We start from the raw sequence: 22,915 nt of genomic DNA on the forward strand, positions 1-22,915 counted from the left end.
TGAGAGTTGGTGTTGAGAACGCAGTTGGAAGGATCTTGGATGGCGCAAGGCTGCAGCCGAGCCTTGGGGGTCTTGGCAAAGATTACGTAACCCCAGTGGGCAATTTAGTGACTTCGCTCTTGTCCCGCATCGTGGCTTGAAGCGCTCTCACAACTAGACAACTACATTGTGTTTTCTTTCCATAAGTCTATTTGACCGGAGGCACAAGCCCTAACGCTGCACCTTGAACGGCCATCTTGATCGGTCAGCCGCAACTCCGAGAAACGCAGCTGTAGACACATCCCGAGCCCTCATTGCTTTCCCCCGCCAACTGCCAGGCATAAGCAGCAGGACTGCACCACACTCTGCACGATGGCCAACATAAACTGGCGCACAATAAACGTTGACGCCTATGATCCTGACTCGGCCTTGAACTTCCCTCTTTCGACTCTTCTCCCTGCCAACCTACCCGCACCCTCCACATCCTCCGAGTCCGCACAGATAGGCCAACAAGTCCGGCAACTCCTCCGCGCCGGTGACAGCCTGGGAGCTCTACAATCAGCGCTGGAAACCGCCCCTCTAGCGGGCGACGAGGGCGCAAAGCAAGTCCACCTCACCACTGTCTTGGAGGTGCTACAAGGAATAAGGCAGAGCGATGTCAGTCGGATACTGACGGAGATGCTGAAACAGCCGAGCGGGACGGCATTGGGGGATACCTTGATGAAGTACATATACAAGGGTATGGCTAGCGGGAGCAGCACAACTAGTGGTAAGGGAGTGAGTCCGCAGGCAACCGGCACGGGGTTCAGTCAGATTCAGTCAAGGAATTTTGGAGAGGGCGGAGGTGGTCAGGTTATGAGTGTGCTCTTGAGCTGGCATGAGAAGCTGACGGAGGTGGTGGGCGTGGGCGGCATTGTGAGGGTCATGTGCGATCGACGAACGGTATGAAGGAGTTGTCGAACGAGAAGATCTTCCCATCCACAGCTTCCTACAACACGTCGTAGGAGGAGTCTATGGACGGGTCGTATGCGCCAGTGCATGCTGAAAGAAACACATCCCTGAGCAGACACAGAAGACAGGGACGAATGGCATGGTGTTCAATCAAAAGATCACTGGCTGGAAATACGAATTTTTCAAGGACAGGGTATCTTTTCGAGGCCTGGCTCCTATCGACTGGCAGTTTTACCATCAACAGTCGACCCTTCCGATACCAAGGGCCATCCAATAACTCAATTCTCTCTTCCCATCATCCGCCTCTTCCCCTTCTTCGAGCACCTTCTCCCTCTCCCGTTTCCTTCTCTCCACAATACCTGCAGTCTCGTCCTCGGTAACCGTCCACTCAAGCCTGACTCTGATGGGGATTTCAATGACATCTTCATCCTCGTCCAGTTCCTCGCTCTCGTTTCTCAGAATGCTCGCCGGGATGACCTCGATCACCACGCTCGCCCAATTCCGGCCCTGGTCGTACAATTTGCCAGCGATTTGTTCTCCGCCCGCTGTGTTGTTGGCACCGCCCGTTGCCTGAGATGGAGGATTGTTAAGTGCATCGTCCCAGGCGTCGCTGTTCTTCCCGATTTGAAACTGAGGACACAAGATCGTGACCCGATGTCCATGCTTTCCCGGCGTCACGCTAGGACTTCCAAGACTGACATTTACATCATCGAACAGTGGATTGCGAAGCGTCATTATAAACTGGACGGGCTTTCCGGCCGCAAGGACAATATCACTTCCGTCGGGCCCTGAAGGGGACAAGCCACCTTGCACGGGAAGCGGCTTTATGGTTACAAAGGGGATATAGCTGAGCGCAATCAATTTGATGCGGTACCGTGCAGACGAGATCTTCAGTTCAGGCCGAGTGAGGATGTGTTTGCAGGTTGCGCAGCGCTTGGATCGCTTCGTGCGCATAAGTGTGGGCATGGGTCTGAGGTCCGAGACTGTGCGGGCGTCAGGATTGCCAATGAAAGAGGGGTTTTGTAAGGTTCTTTGTGCCATAGTTGTGGTCTCGTCGTAGTCGCAAGGCATAGAGGTTTGTGGGTCATATGACTTTAATCCTTCGCTCGCTGCCCGAGCCTCTCGCATGATTGTAAGCTTCTGTCGAGCCCGTTTGAGCGAGTTCTCTCTGTTGGTATAGATGTTCATGATACGCTGGAGTGATGACGGAGAAGAGTAGGCCATGTCCAAGGCAGACGTGGGAAAGCCCGCGTCAGTCGCTGAAGATTCGGCGATTTGGTCCTTGTAGAATGTCTTCAGGGCATTGAACCTCGCCGTTGCATCTAAAGAAGGTTGCGACTCGGTTTGATCTTTAGCTTCCACAGCCTCTCCTACCTCTTCCAGCAATAAAGGGGGCCGTGAGAGTGAAGACCTGCGTGCGGGATCATCTTGGTACGGCGTTGATTTCAAGGTGGAGGTCTTGCGTTTTCCCCCATTTGCAATCTCATCAAGCTGGCCGCGGACACCGGTGGCTTTGTCGAGCTTGATGCCAACGTCGAGGGTGCTCCACATGCAATAGTTGCAGTTGAGGATGAATGGGCCGTCTTTTGGATCGCCGATGGAGGTGGTGATCATCTGTGATGTGCATATGGGACAATGAAAGCAATTTCGGGGACATCTGTTCCCTTCGCTCCTCACCATGACCCTGGGACTCTCAAATAGACAGTCCGGGCAGTAGGTCGCATTGATCTCTTCAGTCACGCAGCGCGGGCATTTGATCTCGTGGCATTCTTCGCAGTACAGCAAATGCTCGGGAGGAAAAAGAGAGAAGGCAGAACGTGGATTTCGCGGATCAAAGCTCTCTTCGCCGTCTTGAACCCCTTCAAAGTCGACATCGCGAGAGGATCGCTTCGACTTCAGTGCTCTGTTGGATGCGTCGGAACAGGGGCAAGAGACGAATGTGTAAGGAAACGCCATTGCCACGGCGCCGACTTGGGTCCAATGCGCACTTAAAACGGTCACAACTCGACAGGGAACACATCGACTAGTCTGTCGCATTCATCTGAACCATAGAAGATACTGACTTACCTTCTCTTCATCTTTTATTGGAGACGTTCATGTCTCGCCGCCAAAACAGACGCGGTCAGACGCGGTCACGGCAGACCTTCCCTTCACGATACACGATGAGAGCCGATATTGACATCATGCCGCAGACGAACCAGTCGAGGAGTGCGACTTCTCTTTCACTGCCAGGTTAACTGTGTGGTCCGGGACCATTTTACCAGAGATATACCAACATGAAGCCGCCAGCGCTTCGGCCCTGGCTTCCGACTTCAGCTCTACGACGGCGTCCTTGCTTCCGCAGACCATACGCCATACAGTCGCCGGGCGCTCCAACCCTCCAGGTCTTCAATGAGAATGTCAAATACCTCCAGAAAGAGCGGGCGGCCTCAAACGCAGAATACAGCCGCAAGGTCGATTATCTGAAAGACGAGGTGGCTCAGAGGCTTGTCGACCGACTCCTCGACATCAATCGCGAGTTCCCTCATGTCCTCGACTTGGGTGCTAACAGCTGCAACATCGCACGAGCGCTCTCTCAGCCGCCGTTGATTGCGCCAGAACTACCAGAAGAAGCAGCAGAGGCCAAGATTCCTCTGTCGGAACGGATACACCACCTCACCTGCGCAGACACTTCTCCTACAGCCCTCCACCGTGACGATTCGCTCCCTGCACCGGCAGTCCCCATCACCCAAGAAGTCCTCCCCTCTCTAGAGACCCTGCCTTATGAAGCCAACACTTTCGATGCCGTTCTCTCTTCTCTATCTCTCCATTGGATCAACGACCTCCCCTCGGTGCTGTCGAGCATAAACAACATTCTCAAACCCGATGCCCCATTCCTCGCAGCCATGTTCGGCGGGGACACCCTCTTTGAATTACGGTCGTCGCTGCAATTGGCCGATCTTGAGCGCCATGGCGGCGTCTCGCCGCATATCTCACCCTTAGCAGACGTCAGAGACGTGGGCAACCTGCTCGGTCGAGCAGGATTCAAGCTCCTGACTGTCGACGTCGACGATATCATCGTCGAATATCCCGACACATTTGCTCTGATGACAGATATTCAAGCCATGGGTGAAGGAAATGCAATCCTCAAGTCTATGGGCGGTCCCATAAGTCGGGATGTGTTGCTGGCGAATGAGGCCATCTACAGGGAGTTGCATTGCAAAGAGGACGAAAAGGATAGAATACCAGCCACGTTTAGAGTGATTTACATGATTGGGTGGAAGGCCGGGCGGGGGCAACCACAGCCTTTGGAAAGAGGCAGCGGGAATGTCAATATGAAGGATATACTAGGTGGAGGAGAATTCATGTAGCAGTAATCCTGTACAAAAAATTCAACGAAAAGGCCACATGGGCAATTTGAACACATGTTTTTGTCTTCTATTCCTCGCTCGAAAGATATCTGCTGGGCATTTTTGCTGCGGGTTACAACCCTCAACTGAATGGCAGTCCGTGTTTGGCTCGATCCAAGCACTATGTTCCCTGTAGCATACCACAGAAACCCGTTCCCTCCATACACCGAGACCTCGCAGGGAGGGATGAAATAGACTGACTGTCCTCCGGCCCGAATGCATCTGTGCATTCCGGTCTCTCCTGCATCTTAGCCACCCCACCCAGCCTGTCCTTATGCATTCTGCTCATCTTGTCGTCCCGCTTGTCATCTAGAAGTCGGTGGAGCTGCTCATGGGGAATTCGAAGCCGCAGACTCGTCCAGTCAACTTTCGGTACACCTCGGAGTAAGTGTCGAGTCTGTAATCCACACCGCCCCGCTCCTTCTCATCCAGAACGACCTTCAACACCTTGCTTCCGTCCTCCTTGGTCCTCAATCTCTTGCCCACAATCTCAACGGGATAGACCACATCAGCAAGAATGGCATCGTGGACAGCAGTCAGAGTACGGCTTCGCGGACGCTTCTGGGTCTGGCTGGTGCGGGAGCGGTTGGAGCGCTTGGGACGGGGAAGGATGCGGCGCGAGGCAAGGATCAAGACGTGACGGTCGGAGAATTTCTTCTCGAGTTCGCGGGTCAGGCGTTGTTGGACCTTGTGGAAGCCTGGAAGCAGGGGCACGGGCACGAAGATGACGACGGCGCGCTTGCCGTGGCCGACTTCGAGCTGGAGGATCAAAAATCATGTTAGCGGTTTTGTGGCCACCTTTTTTTCTAGGACGTTGCAGCAGGTTGAGAGCTGCTTGATGTACTGGGCATTCATACCTCGCGAGCAGACACAAATTGGAGCGGTCTCAAGGCGACCTTGAGATCGGGGATGTTGGTTTCGAGTTCATAGAGAGCGGTTGCGATGCTGGTTTCCAGCTCAGAAGGATGTTGCCTCGAAGGGCTATTGTGGGCAATCTTGTTGAGGGCAGGTTGAGACATGATTGCGACTTGAGGATTGTCCAGTGATTCGCAATCTGTAGTTGTCCCAGGGAATTGAAGGTTGGTGGTTGAAAGCCTTGCGAGAGTGTCGACAGTGATCGGGGCCCTCAATCCGCATTTTCTGGGAATTCGCCAAGATTTTCGTGCGTTGCCCTAAAATCCGAAAAGGGAAGGAGCGCCTTGTGTGGAATGTCTCACCGTACTAACTGCGCTTGACGTGAAATAACCAGCCGGATCAGCTCCTTCACCACGACTAGAAAAAACACCACCACCTCACCACTACCACCGCCAGCAACATTGCCACTCCTTATAAATCATGGAGTTTAGACAAGCTTCTTTCGTCTGCTGATAAATTCTGAATCCCTTTTTCAGGTATTCAGTAACTCCACTGGCGAGAACGCCGAGACGCTGTGCCTGTTCTGGGAGCATGGAGCTTCCATCGAGTGATTGGTGCTTGCGGATTTTGAGGCCCGGAGAACGATCTACGGGCAGACCGCCCAAGGGGCTCCAATTCATGACACGAGTTTGTCATCCACAGGCTTTGGGCCCCATATGTTTGAATATGCGTTGCGTCAGGCGCGAAAACGTCAATATTACCGTGACGCTTGGAATTCGGCAGACAGACCAACAGACCATTTAACCCCACCGTTTGAGCAATGAGCAGACCTGAAGCGACTTAGGTCGAACGCTTCTCTGCCGCATATCCAGCCATTCACACCCTTCCGTCCGGAGATAAGCTGCCGTCTTCGTTCGTTGGGGGTTTTATACGCAAGTGGAGCATATAAAGGTATGCACAACTGTTGCGTGACTTCATTTTTATAAATCCAAGGTGTGCATGTAGCCTTCCGGGTAGTCTTCTTCACCCTCAATTTCGAGCTTGAATCTACTCCAGGCGATATTTCCATCTCTCAAATTATTCCGTGAATACTTGCGCCGAACCACAACATCCAACATGTCTCTTCCCAAGACCACTCCTGCCTGGGTCATTGAATCCACGGACTCGGCGACGCCAGGATGGGGCAATATCAAGCTTGTCGAAGACTTCCCCGTCCCAGAGCTCGGCGAGAACGACTGCTTGGTTCAAATCCAGGCAGTGTCTCTGAACTATAGAGACCTTGTTATCCCCAAGGTAAAGAGTACTGCTTCAACCACAGGATCCCAAAATTGAGACAAAATGTACAGGGCCAGTATCCACTGCCGCTGAACCTCCCCTGCGTCGCTGCCTCGGATGGTGCGGGAAAGGTTCTCGCCGTAGGTTCCAAGGTCACCCAATTCGAAGAAGGCGACAAGGTGGTCACACAGTTCACCCAAGCACACCAATACGGACCCGTTACCGCCGAGATGATGAACACGACATTGGGTGGCACTGTCCATGGCTGTCTGCGCAAGTATGCAGTCTTCCCTGCATCGGGCCTCGTTCACGCCCCATCAAATCTTACTCCAACTGAGGCGGGGACTTTGACTTGTGCCCCCCTCACTTCTTGGAACGCTCTGTTCGGTCTTCAATCCAAAGCCTTGAAACCTGGAGAGGTGGTTCTCACTCAAGGAACAGGCGGCGTCTCGCTCGCCGCCGTTCAGTTCGCCAAAGCCGCCGGCGCCACTGTCATTGCCACAACCTCATCCGATGAGAAGGCCAAGCGCTTGGAAAAGCTGGGAGCCGACATTGTCATCAACTACAAGAAGGATCCGAACTGGGGGGAGACCGCAAAGAGGCTTTCTCCTGGCAAAGCAGGCGTGGATCATGTCATTGAGGTTGGCGGGCCTGGCACAATGGCTCAGTCGCTAAAAGGTCCGTAACCGTTTCTCTGCTTGTGATATGCCGGCGTCGTTCTGACATCTGTCTCCAGCAATCAAATTCGAAGGCGTGATTTCCGTGATCGGTTTTCTGGGTGGCGTTAAAGCGGAGGACGAGCCCAACACGCTGGCGGCTTTGGGAGCGGGCTGCATCATCCGTGGGATCTTGATCGGGTCAAAAGCCCAACTGATCGAGATGAACCGATGCATCGATGCGAACAACATTCACCCGGTGGTGGACGAGAAGACATTTGGGTTCAAGGATGCGCCGGAGGCTTACGAATACCAGTGGCAGCAGAAGAACTTTGGTAAGGTGGTGATCCAGCTTTAGAGCGGCTTTCATGCTCCATTGACGTGAGAGCAGCGTCAGTCAGGGGGTCGAGTCGGTGAAACCCACCCGTGCAGAGACACCAAGGGGATGGACACTGCCTAGAGCAGATGCAAACTAAGTTGATTTGGCAATGATGCCGACAACAGGGCATCTACAGACACGTACAATTACTAAGCTTTGATGGTTCTTTGCGGCATCTATAGTATCTGCTCTGCCTTGCGAGTCCGACTGTCTTGGGTCTAGACTACTGTGGAATGCTGCTCCCTGGCAGTTACCGCTTCCATGTCTCCCCAGGAGGTACAAATGGTCTTTTCCCATCAATCACATTCGACGTGCTTGCTAAGCCGCCCCTCGAACCAGCCTCGTGGGTCTTGCCATGCGGCGAATGCGGCCGCCACGGCGTTGCTTGTCTCCTCTACACATATGGAGTGATGATGTATGAGAGGACACCACCTACCTATTTAGGTGATTATTCGTCATATCACAGGGTAGTCGCACATTCTGCCTTGCTCCTGAAGCATTACAACGAGATGGGTGTATCGGTTGGTATCAAACCCCCCGGGTCAGAAGAATCCAGCTACCATTGGGTGGAAAAGCGTCAATCATCGAGATGATAATATAGTATACCACCTCTCTCTCTTGTGAACGGGGCGGCAGATCTCAAATGGGATGAAAACGAGGCCAGCATTTCCTCGAGATCTAATTTAAATACATGGCGGCGCCCGCCCGCCCCAACCCTGGGCGCTATGCTCGTTTAGTAGCTATCTCTCTCCAACCACTTCGCCCCGGCCTCGTAAAGCTCCTTCAACTTCTCCCCGCCCTCCATGGCGAAGAAGCGGTCCTTGATGCCCAACCGGTCCATCATGCGCAGGAAGCCCAGGACCATGAAGTCGGCGTACGAGACCTGCTTCCCCAGGAGAAACGGCCCGTCGGGGTTCTCGGCGTAGACGGCGCCCGCCTCCTTGACGACGGGCTTCGCGTCCTCCCACGCCTGGGCCGTGTTGGCGGCCGCGTACGCGTCGAGCGGCATGCCCAGCGCCTTCTCCCGGGACGCGACGAAGTAGTCGCGCGACGGCGGGTTCAGGAACGTCTTGGGCACCAGCGGCATGAAGATGGGGCGGACCGCGTTGGCGAGTTTGGGGACCAGCTGTTCGGCGCGCGCGAGGTACGGCGAGTCCAGAGACAGCGGCGGCGACGGGTGCAGCTGCTCCAGCTTGTCGACGATGGCCCGCGACTCCATCAGGTATTCGCCCGACGGGAGGCGGATGGCCGGCGAGGTGTATTCATACGGCCCGCTGCTGTTGGGGGGGAGGCCACTGGATCAAGAAAGGACGTGAGTGAGTTGAGTTGGTTTCCGCTCCCTTTCGTGTCGTGGTGCTCGCAGCAACTCCCCCAGTCCACGACCAGAGGCGGAGGGACTTACAACTTTGTAAACGTCGGCTTCAGGTCCGGATACTCGACCCACTCCGTCTTGTACGGGATGCCCTTGTAGTTGAGCACCAGGCGTGCTGGCTTCGTGGTCAGAAGAGCAACGTCGCAATCTCGCATCGCATCGCCCGAATTCCTTCTCGAGCGATCATGTTACCCGGAAATATTGGGGAGAGGAGGACATACTTTTCCACGGATTCAAACTCCAGCAGAAGCCTCCCTTGGAAGGGAGATCGTATAGAATGACCTCGTTGGACATGGTGGCCGTGGCAGCAAAGAAATACTTTTAGATCGCGCAACACCTTGTATCTCCACGACGAGACGGAGATATATATTTATTAATGTTCCGCAGACGATGGATTCGGGGACTCAATGGATCCGTATTATTAAGTCTTTCAGCGAAGAACGATGGATCGCCGTCGGGCCTCAGCCGCCGCGTCCAATCCAATCTCCACAGTGACGGTTCGTTCTCCGAGAGCGTATTCGGCATCACATAAGGACTTCGTCCCTAAACGCGAACACGAGGCCAATCGAAGGTGGTTGTCGCACCCCCGCATCGGGTCGAAGAAAGTTGGGTTGTATGTAGACTCGGAGCGTCCTAGTCGGCCTGGGCAGAGAGACTGAACTAATGAGGGACGAGCATCGCTTAGCCGAGGCTACTGTGAGGAGAGAAATTCCTAATCCTACAGAACGATAGGAGATGGAGTGGATGGAGTGGATGGAGTGGATGGAAGACGCAATTTCTAAGCCTGATGGACAGATTCCAATGCCCATGAGCATAAATCTTCATGTCTGTTTCAAAGTTATATGGGATATACATATTTGCAGTTGACAGTAGCTAGCAGATGCCACTGAGCAGGTATGATGTGCTTTTGTTCGTCGATGCATGATGTTTCTCGTTGCTGTACCTCGTATGAAGTTGTATTTCCCATGACACTGCCCGCCAAAGACAATTAACTCCACGCTGTCATGCCCACATGTCTGACCCTAGTCCATCACACCAGCTTTTCCATCTCGGTCAGCGTCTGTGCGAGGGTTCACGCGGTCGCCCATGCTGGGTTTAGTCCCTTCCGTGGTGGTATGTCCAGGGCCGTCGGTGTGTCGATTGGCAACATCAATTCCATTTCCAGCTATGTTGTGGTGTTCTCTTCCCACTGAGCCACCATTAACGTGGTCATTGCCCACGCCACCGACACCAGAGTCGGTAGGCCGGTGGGTCTTGTTGGTGGTAGGGCTGGACGAGGTGCCGTGGAACTTCTCCTCCAGCTTCTCAAACGTCGTGGAAAGTTTGTCATTGTATGGTCGGGGTGCACCCTCATATTCTTCATGCGCGGCGTGGCTCCCACCAGTCAGGGCGCCACCAGCCTTTTTAAATTCATCAAGAGTCTTCATGGGTAATGCTGAAAGTCCGTGGTGCTGAGCTGCGGCGTGGTGTGTTCTGCAAAGGTTAGTCGATGCTAGACAGATATGGCAGGCGAAACTAACTCGTGAATGGGCACGGTGGTGTGCACAACCTCCGGCTGGATCGTCTCTTTGTGAATCACCGGCACCACAGTTTCGTGGACGTGGTGATGGACATGCTCTCCAGTGACGGTGGGTGCAGCCGCTTGGGTGTGGTGAGTCTCGTGCGTTGTCGAATGGTCCTTAAAACGACCTAGTTCTGTGGTGATCCTCTCCTTGGTGTCTGCTTCGTCGTCGTGGTGGAACTCCCGGTGCTCTACAGGCAAGACGTTGTGGTGATGCTTCTCTGGGAGCTTTTCGGTGTGGCTGAGGGGCTGCACCGTCGTGTGGTAGTGATGTTGATGCACTTCGCGGTCAACGGCCTGAGTATGTTCTTCATGGCGGTGAGGTTTGACACTCTCATGGGTGACTGCTGGGTTGACCGTTTCTTCCACCGTGGTGTGGTGGCCCCGGTTGCCGGTGATTTTCTGGACGGCTGCTTTTGCTGCATCCATTGTATCCAGGTTAGGCTTGCTATTCGGGCAGTAATTGAACTCGTGTCGAGGTGTTCTAATTCAGATGAATCGTTTGGGGGGGTTTAGGATCCTTGAAAAGTGCTAGGTTATATACATCATAGACTCGCTGGGGGTATCATATGAGATAATCTCAAACCTTAGAAAGGACGTGATATCATCTGGAGAAGGCTAAGCTTGGGCCAACCGAGTGAGGTGAGGTCAGAGGAGATCGACCTTTTCGCCGAATATCGTGATAGTGCAACAGATTGGTATCTGATCTCGGCAATCAGAGTCCCTTTTTGCATGTCGATCTGATGCTGAACGCACTCAGACTGATCCAGATGTCCTGAACAAGCCTTAGCGGAGTTCTGATCTTCCCGACCAGAGATTTCGTCTGCAATTCGGTCCCATTCTGTCCATCTCCGTGGAAGGCATCCATTTCCATCGTCTCAGCAACCTCCATTCTGTGACGATTGCTGTGAGGACAGAAGGCGGGGGAGACCTTTGTCCTGGCCCGAGTGCTTGGACCATATTCTTCACACGGAGTGCTGAGTATATTTGAAATTCCGTCATGGACGGGTCGGGCGTGGAGAATAACAGCTATTGTCTGCGTCATGCTGGCCTGTGGCACGTCGAGGATGTGGCTCGTGAGTCCCAACCCGAGGCTTCGTTGGCCCCCAAGCCGTTGGCAATCTGACGTTTGGGCTTCAAGCCACAGGCGGAAAGCCTCTCCTGACCTCATTTGACCCCTGTTCACTTTGTTGAGGGGGGCGTTCTCTGATCTGCCGGCTCAATCCTTGCTCCCCTACAAGCAGGCGCCACCGATTCCACTCTGGCACTGTCTTACCGGCCTAACATGTGCCTAAGGGTCCTACCACGTCTTCCCCTAGAGCCCTAAAGCCACCTCGAGGCCCCTGTGCGCTCCCGCGTGGGTTGGGGTCAGTCTATTGTGCCCGGTCGAGCCTGAGCCAAGGTTGCCACGAGTCGTCGCCCAATCGCTGAGCATGTATTGCAGGGGCTGTGGATTTTGATTCACACGAAGTCGACCACCGCTCCATGGGTCTTCCTTGACGACCGTTGTTCCTTTGCGCCATCTTGGGTAAGGTCTTCAATACCGTGCTTGTAGACGAGGTGGACCGGTCGAGCAATTCAGGCCTAGCCACGCAAAAAAGTTGTTTTGCTGTCGCTTGAGGGATCCGTCGATGGGTTGAACAGGTAGTTCACCCAAGACTCAAACAGGAGGTGAGTAGCGTGGGAAAAAGGGAGCTGGGAGCCTGGCTGGCGACAGGTAGGTGTTCTGGGTTCGCCGTTGCTGTTCGCACCTCTCCAGTTCGACCTGCCTCTTGTCCCTCTCTTTTGGTAGACCTGCAACTGTACTCGATAGGCCAAAGCAAGAGCGCCACTTTTCCTTGTCTCGTGCAGCGAGGACGAAAAGTATCATGACCATGATGGCGGCAACGAGTCAACGGCGAACGATTCCCGCAGACTGCGACCCGAAATGCTTCCCCTACGTCATGCATACAAGCAACACCACCACCACCACCACCACCACTTCCACCACGACTGGCAAACAAAGACATCGCAGCCAGAATCCCAACCACAGTCGCAATCTCAGCCATAGCTACCACAGCGCTCCTCGCCAATGGCAGGAGGCCGTCCCACGGCCTGCTACAGCTAATCCTGCCCTCAATCACAGCCATGATCCTGCGCATGCTGCCCGTCCTACTCGCTCAAGAAGCCGTCTGCAAAAGCGCCCCTCACAGCACATGTTGAAGAAGTCGGCCAGCGCTTCTGCAATGTCGCAAACTGCCCCCCACCCCCGAAGACCATCGCTGGATCCAAAAGACATGACAGCCTTGCCCCAATTGCCGGACCATGCTGTCCCTCAGCGAACTTCTTCTCTCCGAAAGAAATCTCTTGGGACTATTGATCGTCCCAAATCGAAGAAAGGCCCCTCTGACGAGCCAAAGTCTCCTCCCTCGACAACCCATGCGGCTCTCTCCCTAAGACCCAAATCTTCACCAGCAGAACAGAGCCCAAAGGCCGACTCTGACAGCGAAAAGTCATCTTCAGGTGGCTCTCCTGGCCGTCCCAATCCTATCAGGACGGCACGCCATCAACCGCTGGCTCCGAACGACCCTTCTCCGCTGAATCCCCTCTACCACATTCCAAGCTCATATTTCGCCCATGTACCAACTCCCGACACGGCGCAACCCGCGACCTCTCCCATCCCCAACTCCACGACAGAGAAGAACGAGCACGCGATTCTGCCGCCCGGATTCAAGCCGGGGAAAAGCGAGCACACCGAAGTTGAAGAGGTTATTCGACCGGCGGTGACACACGAGGTCGTCAAACAGGACACAAAGGAGATCGTGCAAGAAGAAATCACCCGCGAAATCCACGTGCACCACTACTACACCTACACCCAACCCATCAAAGCCGTCGAAATCCTCCCCGCCCGACACTTCCTGGTCGACGCCGAAACGGGGACGAAAGTCGAGATCCCAGCGCCCGAGGGGTGGGTCATGCCCAGCAACCTGCAGCCGTACAAGCCAGATCTGAGCGGGATGGGCGCAGTGACGCGGCATTATCTCGTCGACGACGAGCATCCCAGCGGCGCTGCGGAGCCGGCCCCGCTGAATGTCAAGAAGAAGGCATCTTCGCAGGATTTGAGGGCGACCAAGAAGTCCAGCGGTACCGGGAATTGGACGCCATTCCCGAAAGTGAGATGACATACGCATTGCATGTGTTCCAAATCCCCCCTTGTCACAACACAGCCCGACCAAACCCCAGGTGTGATTTGTCTCCCCCCCCCCCCCCAACCCCCGTGTCGCCAGGTCTCGAGCTGGGAGGGGGGGGGGAATGAGTGGCCGGCACTAGATTGGGAACGTGGCTTCTATAATAAAGGACATGGACAAAATGTAGAGGCGCCGTACAACAGGAGGATATCCCGATCAACTCTACGTTTGTTGCATCTGTCGTGCGGTTCTAAATGCAATGTACTACTACTACAGCTTTCAAAAATATACCCCGTGAAATGAAACCATTGAGTCAGCTCGCTTCTCCGGGTCCTCTCCACGATTGTTGTGAGGATTGCAACCTCGATTTGTAGTGTTGGCTTCGTAGAAAGAACTAGTATTGCAGTATTCTCTCCTGCAGGATAAGAAAAATACAGCTACAGACGCTCCTGTTGCACCGTGTTCGTTACAGTCCTCGACTCCAGCCGTTGTCATGGTCCCCTTTGCGATAATGAATATAAAAGTGACACCCCACGGGCCCCGTACCCAAGCTCAGGCTCACACCACTGGGCTGAGGACACGATGTCGAATCTGGTATCATGATTGCAGTGTTCGTGTCCCGATGCGAGCCGTGTCCACCCTTCGCGAATTATTGAGTTGTAGAGACACGAGAGAAACTTCATACGCCCTTCTTGGAACAATGCCCCGTACATATCCTGTCAAGGCAGACCGCCACCAGGCGACCGAGAACCAGCTCACCGACTTCGGTCTACGGGCGTCTGTCTCCAGAGTGTATCTCCACTGAGTCGACCAACGCTTGCAGAGACCATATTCCTCCACATGGATTGTCCTTCTCGGTCCCGGCGTCTCTCCGTGCCTCTTCCATGATCTTGGCGCAGTCTCTGCGGCGTAATGGTTGATTCCGAGCTCACTGAGTCTGAACCCCCCAAGAACGGTACATCTGGGTCCTGCCCTCGTTCGACATCCTCGTCTTCCCTACTCAAGGAAGGGATCGGAATCGCTGCACTGGGCTCCTGGTTTACAGTCTGAGCCACACGGTTTTGGAAGTCGTCACTGGTCCTTTCACCTTCCCTCCGGCCGAATTCAAGACTATCGCCAATATCATCATCCTCGTCCTCCTCGTCATATCGCTGCATTCCCTGTCTCGCCATACTCCTCACAACATCTCCCTTGCATATCGGACAAGTCCTTCTCCTGGTAACAAGCCAAGGCGTGATACAATCGACGTGAAATTCATGACCACATGGTAGGGACATGACTTGACTTTCGCCGTCGACGTACTCTTCAAGACACACCACACATTCGACCTGTCGACCCGTATAGCGTTTCCGTTTCGCCGGCTTGGAAGTGTGCTTTTCTGTGTGCGGGCTTCGGGAATGCGAAAGTTGGCTCTCTACGCTTCCACCAGAAAAGATGCCTGTGGTGGTCTGTGAGCGCGGACGAGGTCGCTGGGACACATTGTGGCTCACGGAGATGAGCAGTGGCGAAGTGGGTGAGGCTGCATCCGGAGATTCCACCCGTGAAGAAGTAGTGGACGATGCCGTGCTCATGGTATGATAAGTGCGAACCGGTAGTCGGTCGACCAGGGATTTTGGTGCACGCCATCTTCGACGTCGAATCCGTGAGCGGAGAAGCAGAAGAGCGTAGACCACTGTCAATGTGACCAGTGGGCTGACAACTAGGACCAGAAGTGTGTCGATGAATGGACTGGCAGAAACACTTGTGGGCGTGAGGGTTACCCATAGACCAGGATGATCATGCTCATCGTCCGGGCAAGGTGATTTCGAGCTCTTTTCTTTTCCCTGGTTGTCCTTTTCATTCAGAAGTACGTTCTCCTGCAAGGCTTCTTTCATTCCCTGTCCAGAGCGGAAAATTTGAAACCAAGAACCCTTTTCTTGACCCTGACGAGTGTCAGAACCGCTAGGTGCCCGATTCGACGGTACATTGCCTCGCTGGAAACGATTCAGATGCTCTGACTTTTCATGATCGTATTCTCCACTGCCGGGAGTGATGCTACCGCCTTTCAGAGTTGCATCTGGACTGCTGGAAGCTTTTGGGGAGCTCACTGTGTCCGTGGGCAGGGCCTTGCCAGCCTCCTCAGGAGGATTTTGTGAGGTGGTGGTGGATTTCGGTGCTACGAGATCAGTATCTCGCCAGTCTTGGACTCCTATCACAAAGTCGTCCCCTCCAATCCGTTTGGAACTCGTTGACTTTGCCTTGAGCGTGGAGGTGGCCACCGAGGCGACACTAGTCAATGTGTTCTTGCTATCCTTCAGATCTGGGCGAGCCTCCTCCTTCCAATCTTCCAGGAGGACCCAATCGATATTGCCACTGCTGGGCGGACGGCGGCTGTCCTCGGCATGAGAGAATGGAGAGTTGTCTCCCAGTCCCACTACCGACAAAACGTTCTTCACCCAGCTCTCATCCTGTGCCTCCTCAGACCCAGCTGCCGATAGAGATGTCGGTCTCGTAGGTCCGGGTTTGGTGGACGTAAAGATGGGTTGGTTCGCGTGCTGCTTCTGGTCCGTACCAGAATTAACTGTCGTCGCCTTGTCATGTGCCTTGGAGCCGGCATCTTCTTCGTCGCCATCTTCTTGAGGTACCAGCGAAGACAAGAGGTGCGCTGACGTGTATGAAGTGAACAATGCAGGGATTGTTATATTCGATGTATCACCCTTCGCGTACATGATTGTCAACTGCGCCCCCTTCTCATTGTCGCCGACAATCAGGGCAATTCCCCCACGACGTTGAGCCCATTTGACTTTCTCCAAGAACCCGCAGCCGCCACGGCTCAGCATGACAATCTTGCCAGCAATATCGGCACTCTCTTGCAGTGATTCGATGTCGGCATGGGTGGCCTGCTTCTTGTCTGAGAGATCAGCATTGGCAGGCTCGCCCGGTTCACCGGAGGTTGCAGGGTTCGAATCAGGTAGAGGATGGTGTAAATAGTCGTCGGTGCCGTCGTCTTGAAGGAGATTGTCATCGGAATGAGATTCGGGATCGTCACGGCCTGATCCATCGTTGTCTATACTTCGCGGTACCTTGGTCTTTGCCTGACTTTGGCCGACCGCGGGAAGATTCTTGATGCTCTTAGCCTTCTCTTCAGCCCAGCCTGGCACATCGGAGCAACCCAGTTCCCATCCTGCCACTTCGATATTCTCCTCTTTCAGCAGAGCATCGTCTCCGAAACCTTTTCCCACCCACAATTGACCACTCAGACCCTTGGATGGAAGGGTGGGACCGAAAGCAGCGGGCCTAGCTAGGAAGAAGGTCGAGTTGTCGTTGGTTAGGCTGATAACCGCAGAGGGCGGAAATAGGGAGGAGGGCGTCGAGAAGGAGAAGAAAGCCCTTAGGCGGCCAGATTTGGTGTTGAAGCCGGGCTGAAAGGTGTCGCCAGCGTTGATGGCCAGCAATGACGAAATGGTCAGTGCTACAGGTACAGCGACGAAGAAGAGGAGTAACAGTAAGAAGCGGAGGGGACGCATGTTTGGCTAATATGACTGGCAATTGCCACAAATCAGGGAGAGACGGGAACAATCCTCCATGCGGTTGAAACTGGCTGCAGTCGCGGAAAGACGACACAGTGCAACAGACAGTCGAACTCCGACGGATGCTCAAACGAAGGTGGAGTGGTGCTCGCGTCGTGAGGAAAAGATGTTGTCCTCAATGATTAAATGTACCGGTTGTAGCCTGATACTGGGAAGGATACTTGGTAGACCCTGGCCACGGCCACTGCCACTGGATGGGCGGGAAACTGAGTGCGGGATTGCCAACAAGGGCAGGTCACGTGGCCAAATTTCTCCTAAGTGGAGGATTGCGCGTCGCACGGGTGCGCAGCTGGATGCGGTGGAGGAGGAGGAGGTGGTGGTGGCGAGCTGAATGTCAAAAGTAAGTGGCACAGTCTGACGAGAAGTATACAGAGAAGTGGTTCACTATTGACTGAAAGGTACCCATCATTGAAAAGGGCATTTATTCTGTCCTTGGGCATAATGGTATCCTTACCCTTACTAACAACATAAGCTATTTGATCTGGCGGCCACCTCGTCGCTATTGAGTGACTGGTTAGATTCCGAGATGGCGTCTAGTCTCTGTCAGACTGTGCCATCTTTTTCTTCTAGAGCCTACAAGTAGGTGGATATTAACAAGTCATGATGACATTTTGGATATTGTGACCCGCTACCGTATCCCGTATGAGAGATCTATGTTCTGTTCGGGCTACGGAGTATTCGAGTTTGAGGGCTTGGAAGCACGACAGCCAAACATGCAATTCTCCCTTTCCTGTCGTCGGTACTCGGTGTCTGGAAGGGTGTTCCAGACCCGTCAATCTTGCTTTCGAGATCTTTTTGACCGGTCCTCTTGGGCGCTGAAGTCTGTGCTTGGTATGGGCAGTTGATGGGATCATTAGGCTGCGGGTGTCGGTTAGCGGGCCCCTAGACGGCCCCCTAAGTGGCCCCCATTTCCGTGTGATAAACCCCCCAGCGCCCCCCTCTTTGGCCTCATTTCAGCTTAGCTTTGGCTGTTTAGGGGCGATTGGCCCATTAACCCCCGCCCAAGGCTGCGCTGAACAGGCGCCATGCCCAATTGGAGGATTCTAGTGGTGCCTCTTTCGTCATGGCGATGCCAACGCCGATGCCACATCTTCACATACGATGTCCATCCATGTCCCTACATCGACCATTCGCCTATTGAACGTCGATCGCCATATCAACTTCCCACCACTTTTTACTTTGGATGGCGTCTGTGCCGTTTCCAAGAGCCCTATGGCTGTCTCACAGCCTTCGTGTGCGGCTGGGAGACCACCGTGACTTTTCGACTCATGGTAGATCAACTGACCCTTATCTCCTCCATCCTGAGCGGTGACCCTTCTCTTCTTCACCTGCAAACCTCTCCTTGCATGCTTGGTTGTTTTGTGTTTTGTCGTTGTTCTCCTCCTCCTCCTCCTCCTCCTCCTCCTCCTCCTCCTCCTCCTCCTCCTCCTCCTCCTCGCGGGATTTCGGTGCCAAACCATTGTGCCTATCGAGTGCTCGAGATCTGACGCGACTTCTGTGGTCTGGCGACCTACCTCAGCCTCGTGTTCGGGCGCCTCCTTCCTTGTACAACAGCCTGTACCTTCCCTCTTCACTTGCTGCCAGCTGCACGTGAAAAACCCAACAGTCCACTGCAAAGATGGATAACATCAGGCCCAAGTCCGGATTTCTTCCGGGTATCTTTGGCCATCGGAAAGGAAAATCAAGGACTGGAGCGACAGCCTCTGGGGAAGACGAGAAAATGAAGGGCCCGCAACCGAGCTCCTTTTTCATGAGGATCCCAAACAAGCCTCGAAACCATTTCATTGCCATGGCCGGCGAATTTGTTGGCACTTTTCTCTTTCTGTGAGCACCATCTCCCTGTCATTATGGGTTGGGAAACTGACAACCCTCCAGCTTCTTCGCTTTTGCCGGCACGCAGGTGGCCAACACTCCACAAACAGTCACTGGCAATACGAGCACAGACCTCCCTCAAGGACCAAACCCTGTTCAACTCCTCTACATCAGCTTGTGCTTCGGGTTTTCCCTTGCGGTCAATGCTTGGATTTTCTTCAGAATTTCCGGTGGTCTCTTCAATCCTGCCGTACGAGAAGCGGAGCAAAAAGATGTGGATGATGGACTGACAGCATCGCAGGTCACCCTCGGTCTCTGCCTTATTGGCGCAGTACCTTTTATTCGAGGTGCCCTTGTCTTCATTGCACAGATGCTGGGAGCGATAGCGTCCGCTGGCGTGGTAAAAGCACTTTTCCCGGGACCGCTGGCTGTAACAACTTCTCTTAGTGGGGGAACAAACAAGGCGCAAGGACTCTTCATTGAGATGGTCAGTTTGTCGGCACAATGGATCTGGGGAGTCTTATTGACATATGTATAGTTCCTCACCGCCCAACTGGTTTTCACCATCTTCATGCTAGCTGTGAGTATTCGAAAAGGCAATTGTATATTGCTTACTGACAGTTTCTCCACAGGCTGAAAAACATAAAGGAACATTCCTCGCCCCAGTGGGAATCGGCTTGTCTCTTTTCATTGCTGAGTTGGCTGGTAAGCCAGGTCCATTCTGCACAACCTCCCACCACTAACAGAGCACATAGGCGTGTACTACACCGGCGGATCTCTGAACCCTGCTCGAAGCTTCGGCCCTTGCGTCGCCAACCACTCGTTCCCAAGTGAACATTGGATCTATTGGGTGGGCCCTCTGCTCGGTTCGCTCCTTGCGGCCGGGTTCTTTTGGTTCATCAAGAGTTGCGAATACCAAACTGCAAATCCTGGGCAAGACTTCGACGACCTCGAGGCTTCTGCTTACAACCCAGAAGAAGACCTGACCCGTCCTGTCGTCAGTCCAACCGCTGTCATCCCTGACCGCGCTTTGTCCCGCACGTCAAGGACTTCCAAGGAAGAGAGATCCAGTTCTCTACAAGCAGTCCGGGTAGGCTCTGGAACAACAAACACTACTCTAGGCAATAATACAAATGCCACAAATGGCAATGCCACAGTTCACGACAGGACTACTATTCCGAACCAATCTGCCATCTGATTGTTTCACGGGAGAGACTCGCTTGTTTCATTCGCTCATCTCTCTGCAAGTCTTGGAGGACTTCGATTTTTGGTCTGCACGAAAGATTGTCTGGGACGAGATACCCGGGTCTTTGTTGTGGTCATCGCGTTCAAGCGGCTTGGTTCAAAAGTTGTGGCTGATGTTATCCTGGCTTTCCTTGCCGCGGATCTCGAGGAGTACTCTGTACACTATCTGCTTTTGAATGACTGAATCCAAGAGTATGTAACAAGCAATATCTCACGAGGATGGAACGGTGCGGGTTCGGAAGGGTAATGATTTGCCAGATACACGATGGGTACGAAATATATCTTTAATGTTTTGTTATTAGCCCATCTCTCTCAACGAAACGAGAGCCATTTCGCCCCTTCAGCACGTCTAGGCGTTCAGTTTATTGTTGATCTTCATTCGTCGGCCTCGGATAGCTTCCACAGCGACCATAGTACGCAGAGCGGCGTGTCCCCAGTCAGCAGCACCACACAGAGGAACACAAGTCACCCCCGGGGAGGGAAGGAAGGATGCATCATTGAATCTTAACCATATCGTTCAGCCTCTCTGCCATCCAGTTCCTGGAGGTCATGCATCACTCGCCACGGAGCAAACGGAATTGAGAATCGTCAGTGAGACGTCCTCTTCATTAATCCTGGGCTGAGACTGGAGAATTGACGGGGAATAACGTGGGTCTGGCAGATTATTTCTCGAAATTTTCTCTCGACGCAGTCTTGAGTGACTCGTCAGGCTGACTGATATCATGTTTGAAGAAGCACCGCCTCTTCCGCGTTTGTTCCCCGCGCGGCAACTCTTCCCCAGAAGACGCCGGGGGAGGTATTAATGTACATTTTCCCACATCATCACGACTTGTACTTGTTGTGGATCTGCCGTATTTGCTCCTGCAGATCCATGGTGGGCTGTCCACCTTGACCCTGTGCCCCTACAGCGGGATACGCTGGCGCCCCGGGCTGGCCCTCGAGCTTCAACCTCTTCCTCCTTTCCTCTTCCTCTTCCTCGCCCAGCACCCTAGCTGCTGCCTCCGCGACTGGGTCGTTAGTGGCTCCATCCGTCCTCGCCCTCAGTCTCTTCAGATTCGCCGCAACGTCCGTACCGCCCAGATTCGTGGTTGAAAACCGTGACGCAGCTTTGGACTGTTGCTCTTTCCATCTCGGGTCTAGCAACTCGATTCGCAAATGCGCCTCGAGCTCGGCGATGGGGATTTGCTGGCCGCAATTGGGGCACAGAGCCGTGGCCGCCCGAGCAGTGGCTGCGCGCTGTTGCGCGCGGGGGATGTAGTCTTGTTTTATACGCATTGGAGGTTGGCCCGGTACGGGAGCAGGAGAAGCGGTCGAAGGGGGTGGTTGCTGTGGTGGCATCGACGGGGGTTGTGGAGAGGGCACGAGAGGCACGGCGGGTGAGTAGGATGGTATCGGTGTCGGGATTTGAGGCATGGCTGGCGAAGGTTGTTGCGGCACAGGGGAAGGAGTATATGATGGCATTGCTGGCGGCACTGAAGCAGGGGCTTCCCACCCGTTGGCTTGAGGGTATCCTCCAAACTGGTTGTCGTTGTACGCATAGCTGCTCATGTCGTCCGTAGGCATTGCCTCTTCGATGCGCATATCTGGTCTGGCAAGACTCATCATCGCTTTCTGCTCGAGACTTGCACTCTGAAGGTCATTCAGTGTAGTCGGAGGGGGAAGATCGGCCTGCTCGTCCGCCTCGGTGAACAGGACTGTTTCGACGACGACGAAGTCGTGCCAATCTATTTGGGCATAGGCTATTCGTTCGGCCTCTTCGGCCTCTTCTTTCTTCTGTTTTTGCGTCTCTTGCCATTTGATGTATTCCGACCGTTTCTTTGCCAGGCTGAGAACTCGGAATCGGTCCTGAATGTTGGCTTGGAGGACTTGGATGCGGGCTTGCTCTGCCTTTTGACCTTCCGGCCCTGTCTGAAGGAGGGCTGTGTATTGATCGACTAGTCGTTGAAAGAAATTGTACAGCGAGTGCTGCGGGCGGAGGAAGTCAAACTGGTAGTTTCGGGCTTCTCGTTGTGACAGGGTAGTCATCCAACTCTTACCCTTGCGAGCAACGTGAAGCGCTGTCAATTTGACAACCTCCAAGTCCAGCGCGCTGATATTGGGCATGCGCGCACTGAATTGAAACTCTGGAGGCGGCTCTGGCCCCTTTGGTTTTTCTGGCACCGGTGTCGCATCGCCTGCTCTTCCAGCGGAAACGGCCGTGCCTCGCCCCGATCGCACTTCAGACAGTCGCCACTGGTAGAAGGGAGCGTAAGCATCGTGAGGGGAGAGGAAGGAGAATTTCGGATTCGCTTGTTCCTTGTCGCGGATGCGGTCTTCGAAGACAGGTCCGTTGCGCGCCACGTAACCGGCCGTCTTCTCGATAATGGCTCTTATGTCCTTGGGCGGCAGGACGATGCCTTCGGGAGGTTTCGAGACAGATTCTGGAAGTTCGGGAACTGCACCATTCTGTGCCATGTCTGCTGCTCTCCGCTGGCTGCCTGGGACAAACCCAGGCCGGCTGCACTCGTGTCAAATGCTCAATTGATGTTGCTCCTGGACAGGGTTCGCGACGGTTGTGTTGGTAGCAGGCGAGACTTGAAATATTTCTGTATCGGGTCGAAGACACTTGTGTGTGCCAACGGTTTGCTGGTTAGATAAATCTGGGGTGGTCTGGACCTTGTACTTGCTCTCGACAAAATGCGAAGTTTGGGGAGAAATCTGAATCT

The 22,915-nt window shown here is 54.0% G+C and overlaps 11 protein-coding genes across 12 annotated transcripts; 5 read left to right on the forward strand and 6 right to left on the reverse strand.

Moving 5' to 3' along the window:
- The first annotated feature begins 141 nt into the window (after window positions 1–141).
- Window positions 142–1,228, forward strand: PV07_02286 (uncharacterized protein). Its single transcript, XM_016388887.1, has one exon. It carries the CDS (start codon window positions 352–354, stop codon window positions 925–927), a length of 576 nt encoding a protein of 191 aa, XP_016255815.1. The 5' UTR covers window positions 142–351; the 3' UTR covers window positions 928–1,228.
- PV07_02287 (uncharacterized protein) lies at window positions 1,095–2,982 on the reverse strand. Its single transcript, XM_016388888.1, has one exon. The coding sequence runs from the start codon at window positions 2,965–2,967 to the stop codon at window positions 1,168–1,170; it is 1,800 nt and encodes a 599-aa protein (XP_016255816.1). The 5' UTR covers window positions 2,968–2,982; the 3' UTR covers window positions 1,095–1,167.
- Window positions 2,983–3,129: 147 nt separating this feature from the next.
- On the forward strand, window positions 3,130–4,332 carry PV07_02288 (uncharacterized protein). The gene has a single exon (XM_016388889.1). The coding sequence runs from the start codon at window positions 3,207–3,209 to the stop codon at window positions 4,278–4,280; it is 1,074 nt and encodes a 357-aa protein (XP_016255817.1). The 5' UTR covers window positions 3,130–3,206; the 3' UTR covers window positions 4,281–4,332.
- On the reverse strand, window positions 4,264–5,482 carry PV07_02289 (40S ribosomal protein S7). The gene is made up of 2 exons (XM_016388890.1): window positions 5,177–5,482; window positions 4,264–5,078 (listed from the first exon to the last, which is right to left on the reverse strand). The coding sequence occupies exons 1-2, from the start codon at window positions 5,336–5,338 to the stop codon at window positions 4,629–4,631; spliced, it is 612 nt and encodes a 203-aa protein (XP_016255818.1). The 5' UTR covers window positions 5,339–5,482; the 3' UTR covers window positions 4,264–4,628.
- A 485-nt stretch (window positions 5,483–5,967) lies between these two features.
- On the forward strand, window positions 5,968–7,772 carry PV07_02290 (uncharacterized protein). Its single transcript, XM_016388891.1, has 3 exons — window positions 5,968–6,467; window positions 6,521–7,127; window positions 7,186–7,772. The coding sequence occupies exons 1-3, from the start codon at window positions 6,291–6,293 to the stop codon at window positions 7,461–7,463; spliced, it is 1,062 nt and encodes a 353-aa protein (XP_016255819.1). The 5' UTR covers window positions 5,968–6,290; the 3' UTR covers window positions 7,464–7,772.
- A 361-nt stretch (window positions 7,773–8,133) lies between these two features.
- On the reverse strand, window positions 8,134–9,243 carry PV07_02291 (uncharacterized protein). The gene is made up of 3 exons (XM_016388892.1): window positions 9,078–9,243; window positions 8,887–8,971; window positions 8,134–8,779 (listed from the first exon to the last, which is right to left on the reverse strand). The coding sequence occupies exons 1-3, from the start codon at window positions 9,148–9,150 to the stop codon at window positions 8,218–8,220; spliced, it is 720 nt and encodes a 239-aa protein (XP_016255820.1). The 5' UTR covers window positions 9,151–9,243; the 3' UTR covers window positions 8,134–8,217.
- A 404-nt stretch (window positions 9,244–9,647) lies between these two features.
- On the reverse strand, window positions 9,648–11,491 carry PV07_02292. 2 transcript variants are annotated; one of them, XM_016388894.1, is made up of 3 exons: window positions 11,081–11,491; window positions 10,377–11,025; window positions 9,648–10,329 (listed from the first exon to the last, which is right to left on the reverse strand). In XM_016388894.1, exons 2-3 carry the CDS (start codon window positions 10,844–10,846, stop codon window positions 9,879–9,881), a joined length of 921 nt encoding a protein of 306 aa, XP_016255822.1. In that variant the 5' UTR covers window positions 10,847–11,025; window positions 11,081–11,491; the 3' UTR covers window positions 9,648–9,878. The 2 variants fall into 2 exon arrangements, with proteins under 2 accessions (XP_016255822.1, XP_016255821.1); XM_016388893.1 differs by having other exon boundaries at window positions 10,377–11,491.
- A 577-nt stretch (window positions 11,492–12,068) lies between these two features.
- On the forward strand, window positions 12,069–13,673 carry PV07_02293 (uncharacterized protein). Its single transcript, XM_016388895.1, has one exon. The coding sequence runs from the start codon at window positions 12,286–12,288 to the stop codon at window positions 13,576–13,578; it is 1,293 nt and encodes a 430-aa protein (XP_016255823.1). The 5' UTR covers window positions 12,069–12,285; the 3' UTR covers window positions 13,579–13,673.
- A 286-nt stretch (window positions 13,674–13,959) lies between these two features.
- PV07_02294 (uncharacterized protein) lies at window positions 13,960–17,317 on the reverse strand. Its single transcript, XM_016388896.1, has one exon. It carries the CDS (start codon window positions 17,088–17,090, stop codon window positions 14,340–14,342), a length of 2,751 nt encoding a protein of 916 aa, XP_016255824.1. The 5' UTR covers window positions 17,091–17,317; the 3' UTR covers window positions 13,960–14,339.
- Window positions 17,318–18,581: 1,264 nt separating this feature from the next.
- PV07_02295 (uncharacterized protein) lies at window positions 18,582–20,475 on the forward strand. Its single transcript, XM_016388897.1, has 6 exons — window positions 18,582–18,977; window positions 19,029–19,215; window positions 19,267–19,452; window positions 19,504–19,545; window positions 19,598–19,670; window positions 19,721–20,475. The coding sequence occupies exons 1-6, from the start codon at window positions 18,772–18,774 to the stop codon at window positions 20,161–20,163; spliced, it is 1,137 nt and encodes a 378-aa protein (XP_016255825.1). The 5' UTR covers window positions 18,582–18,771; the 3' UTR covers window positions 20,164–20,475.
- Window positions 20,476–20,512: 37 nt separating this feature from the next.
- Window positions 20,513–22,909, reverse strand: PV07_02296 (uncharacterized protein). The gene has a single exon (XM_016388898.1). The coding sequence runs from the start codon at window positions 22,662–22,664 to the stop codon at window positions 21,033–21,035; it is 1,632 nt and encodes a 543-aa protein (XP_016255826.1). The 5' UTR covers window positions 22,665–22,909; the 3' UTR covers window positions 20,513–21,032.
- Between the last annotated feature and the right edge of the window lie 6 nt (window positions 22,910–22,915).

The sequence above is a fragment of the Cladophialophora immunda genome (genome assembly GCF_000835495.1).
Source record: "Cladophialophora immunda strain CBS 83496 unplaced genomic scaffold supercont1.1, whole genome shotgun sequence".
In the NCBI taxonomy this organism is placed as follows: domain Eukaryota; kingdom Fungi; phylum Ascomycota; class Eurotiomycetes; order Chaetothyriales; family Herpotrichiellaceae; genus Cladophialophora; species Cladophialophora immunda.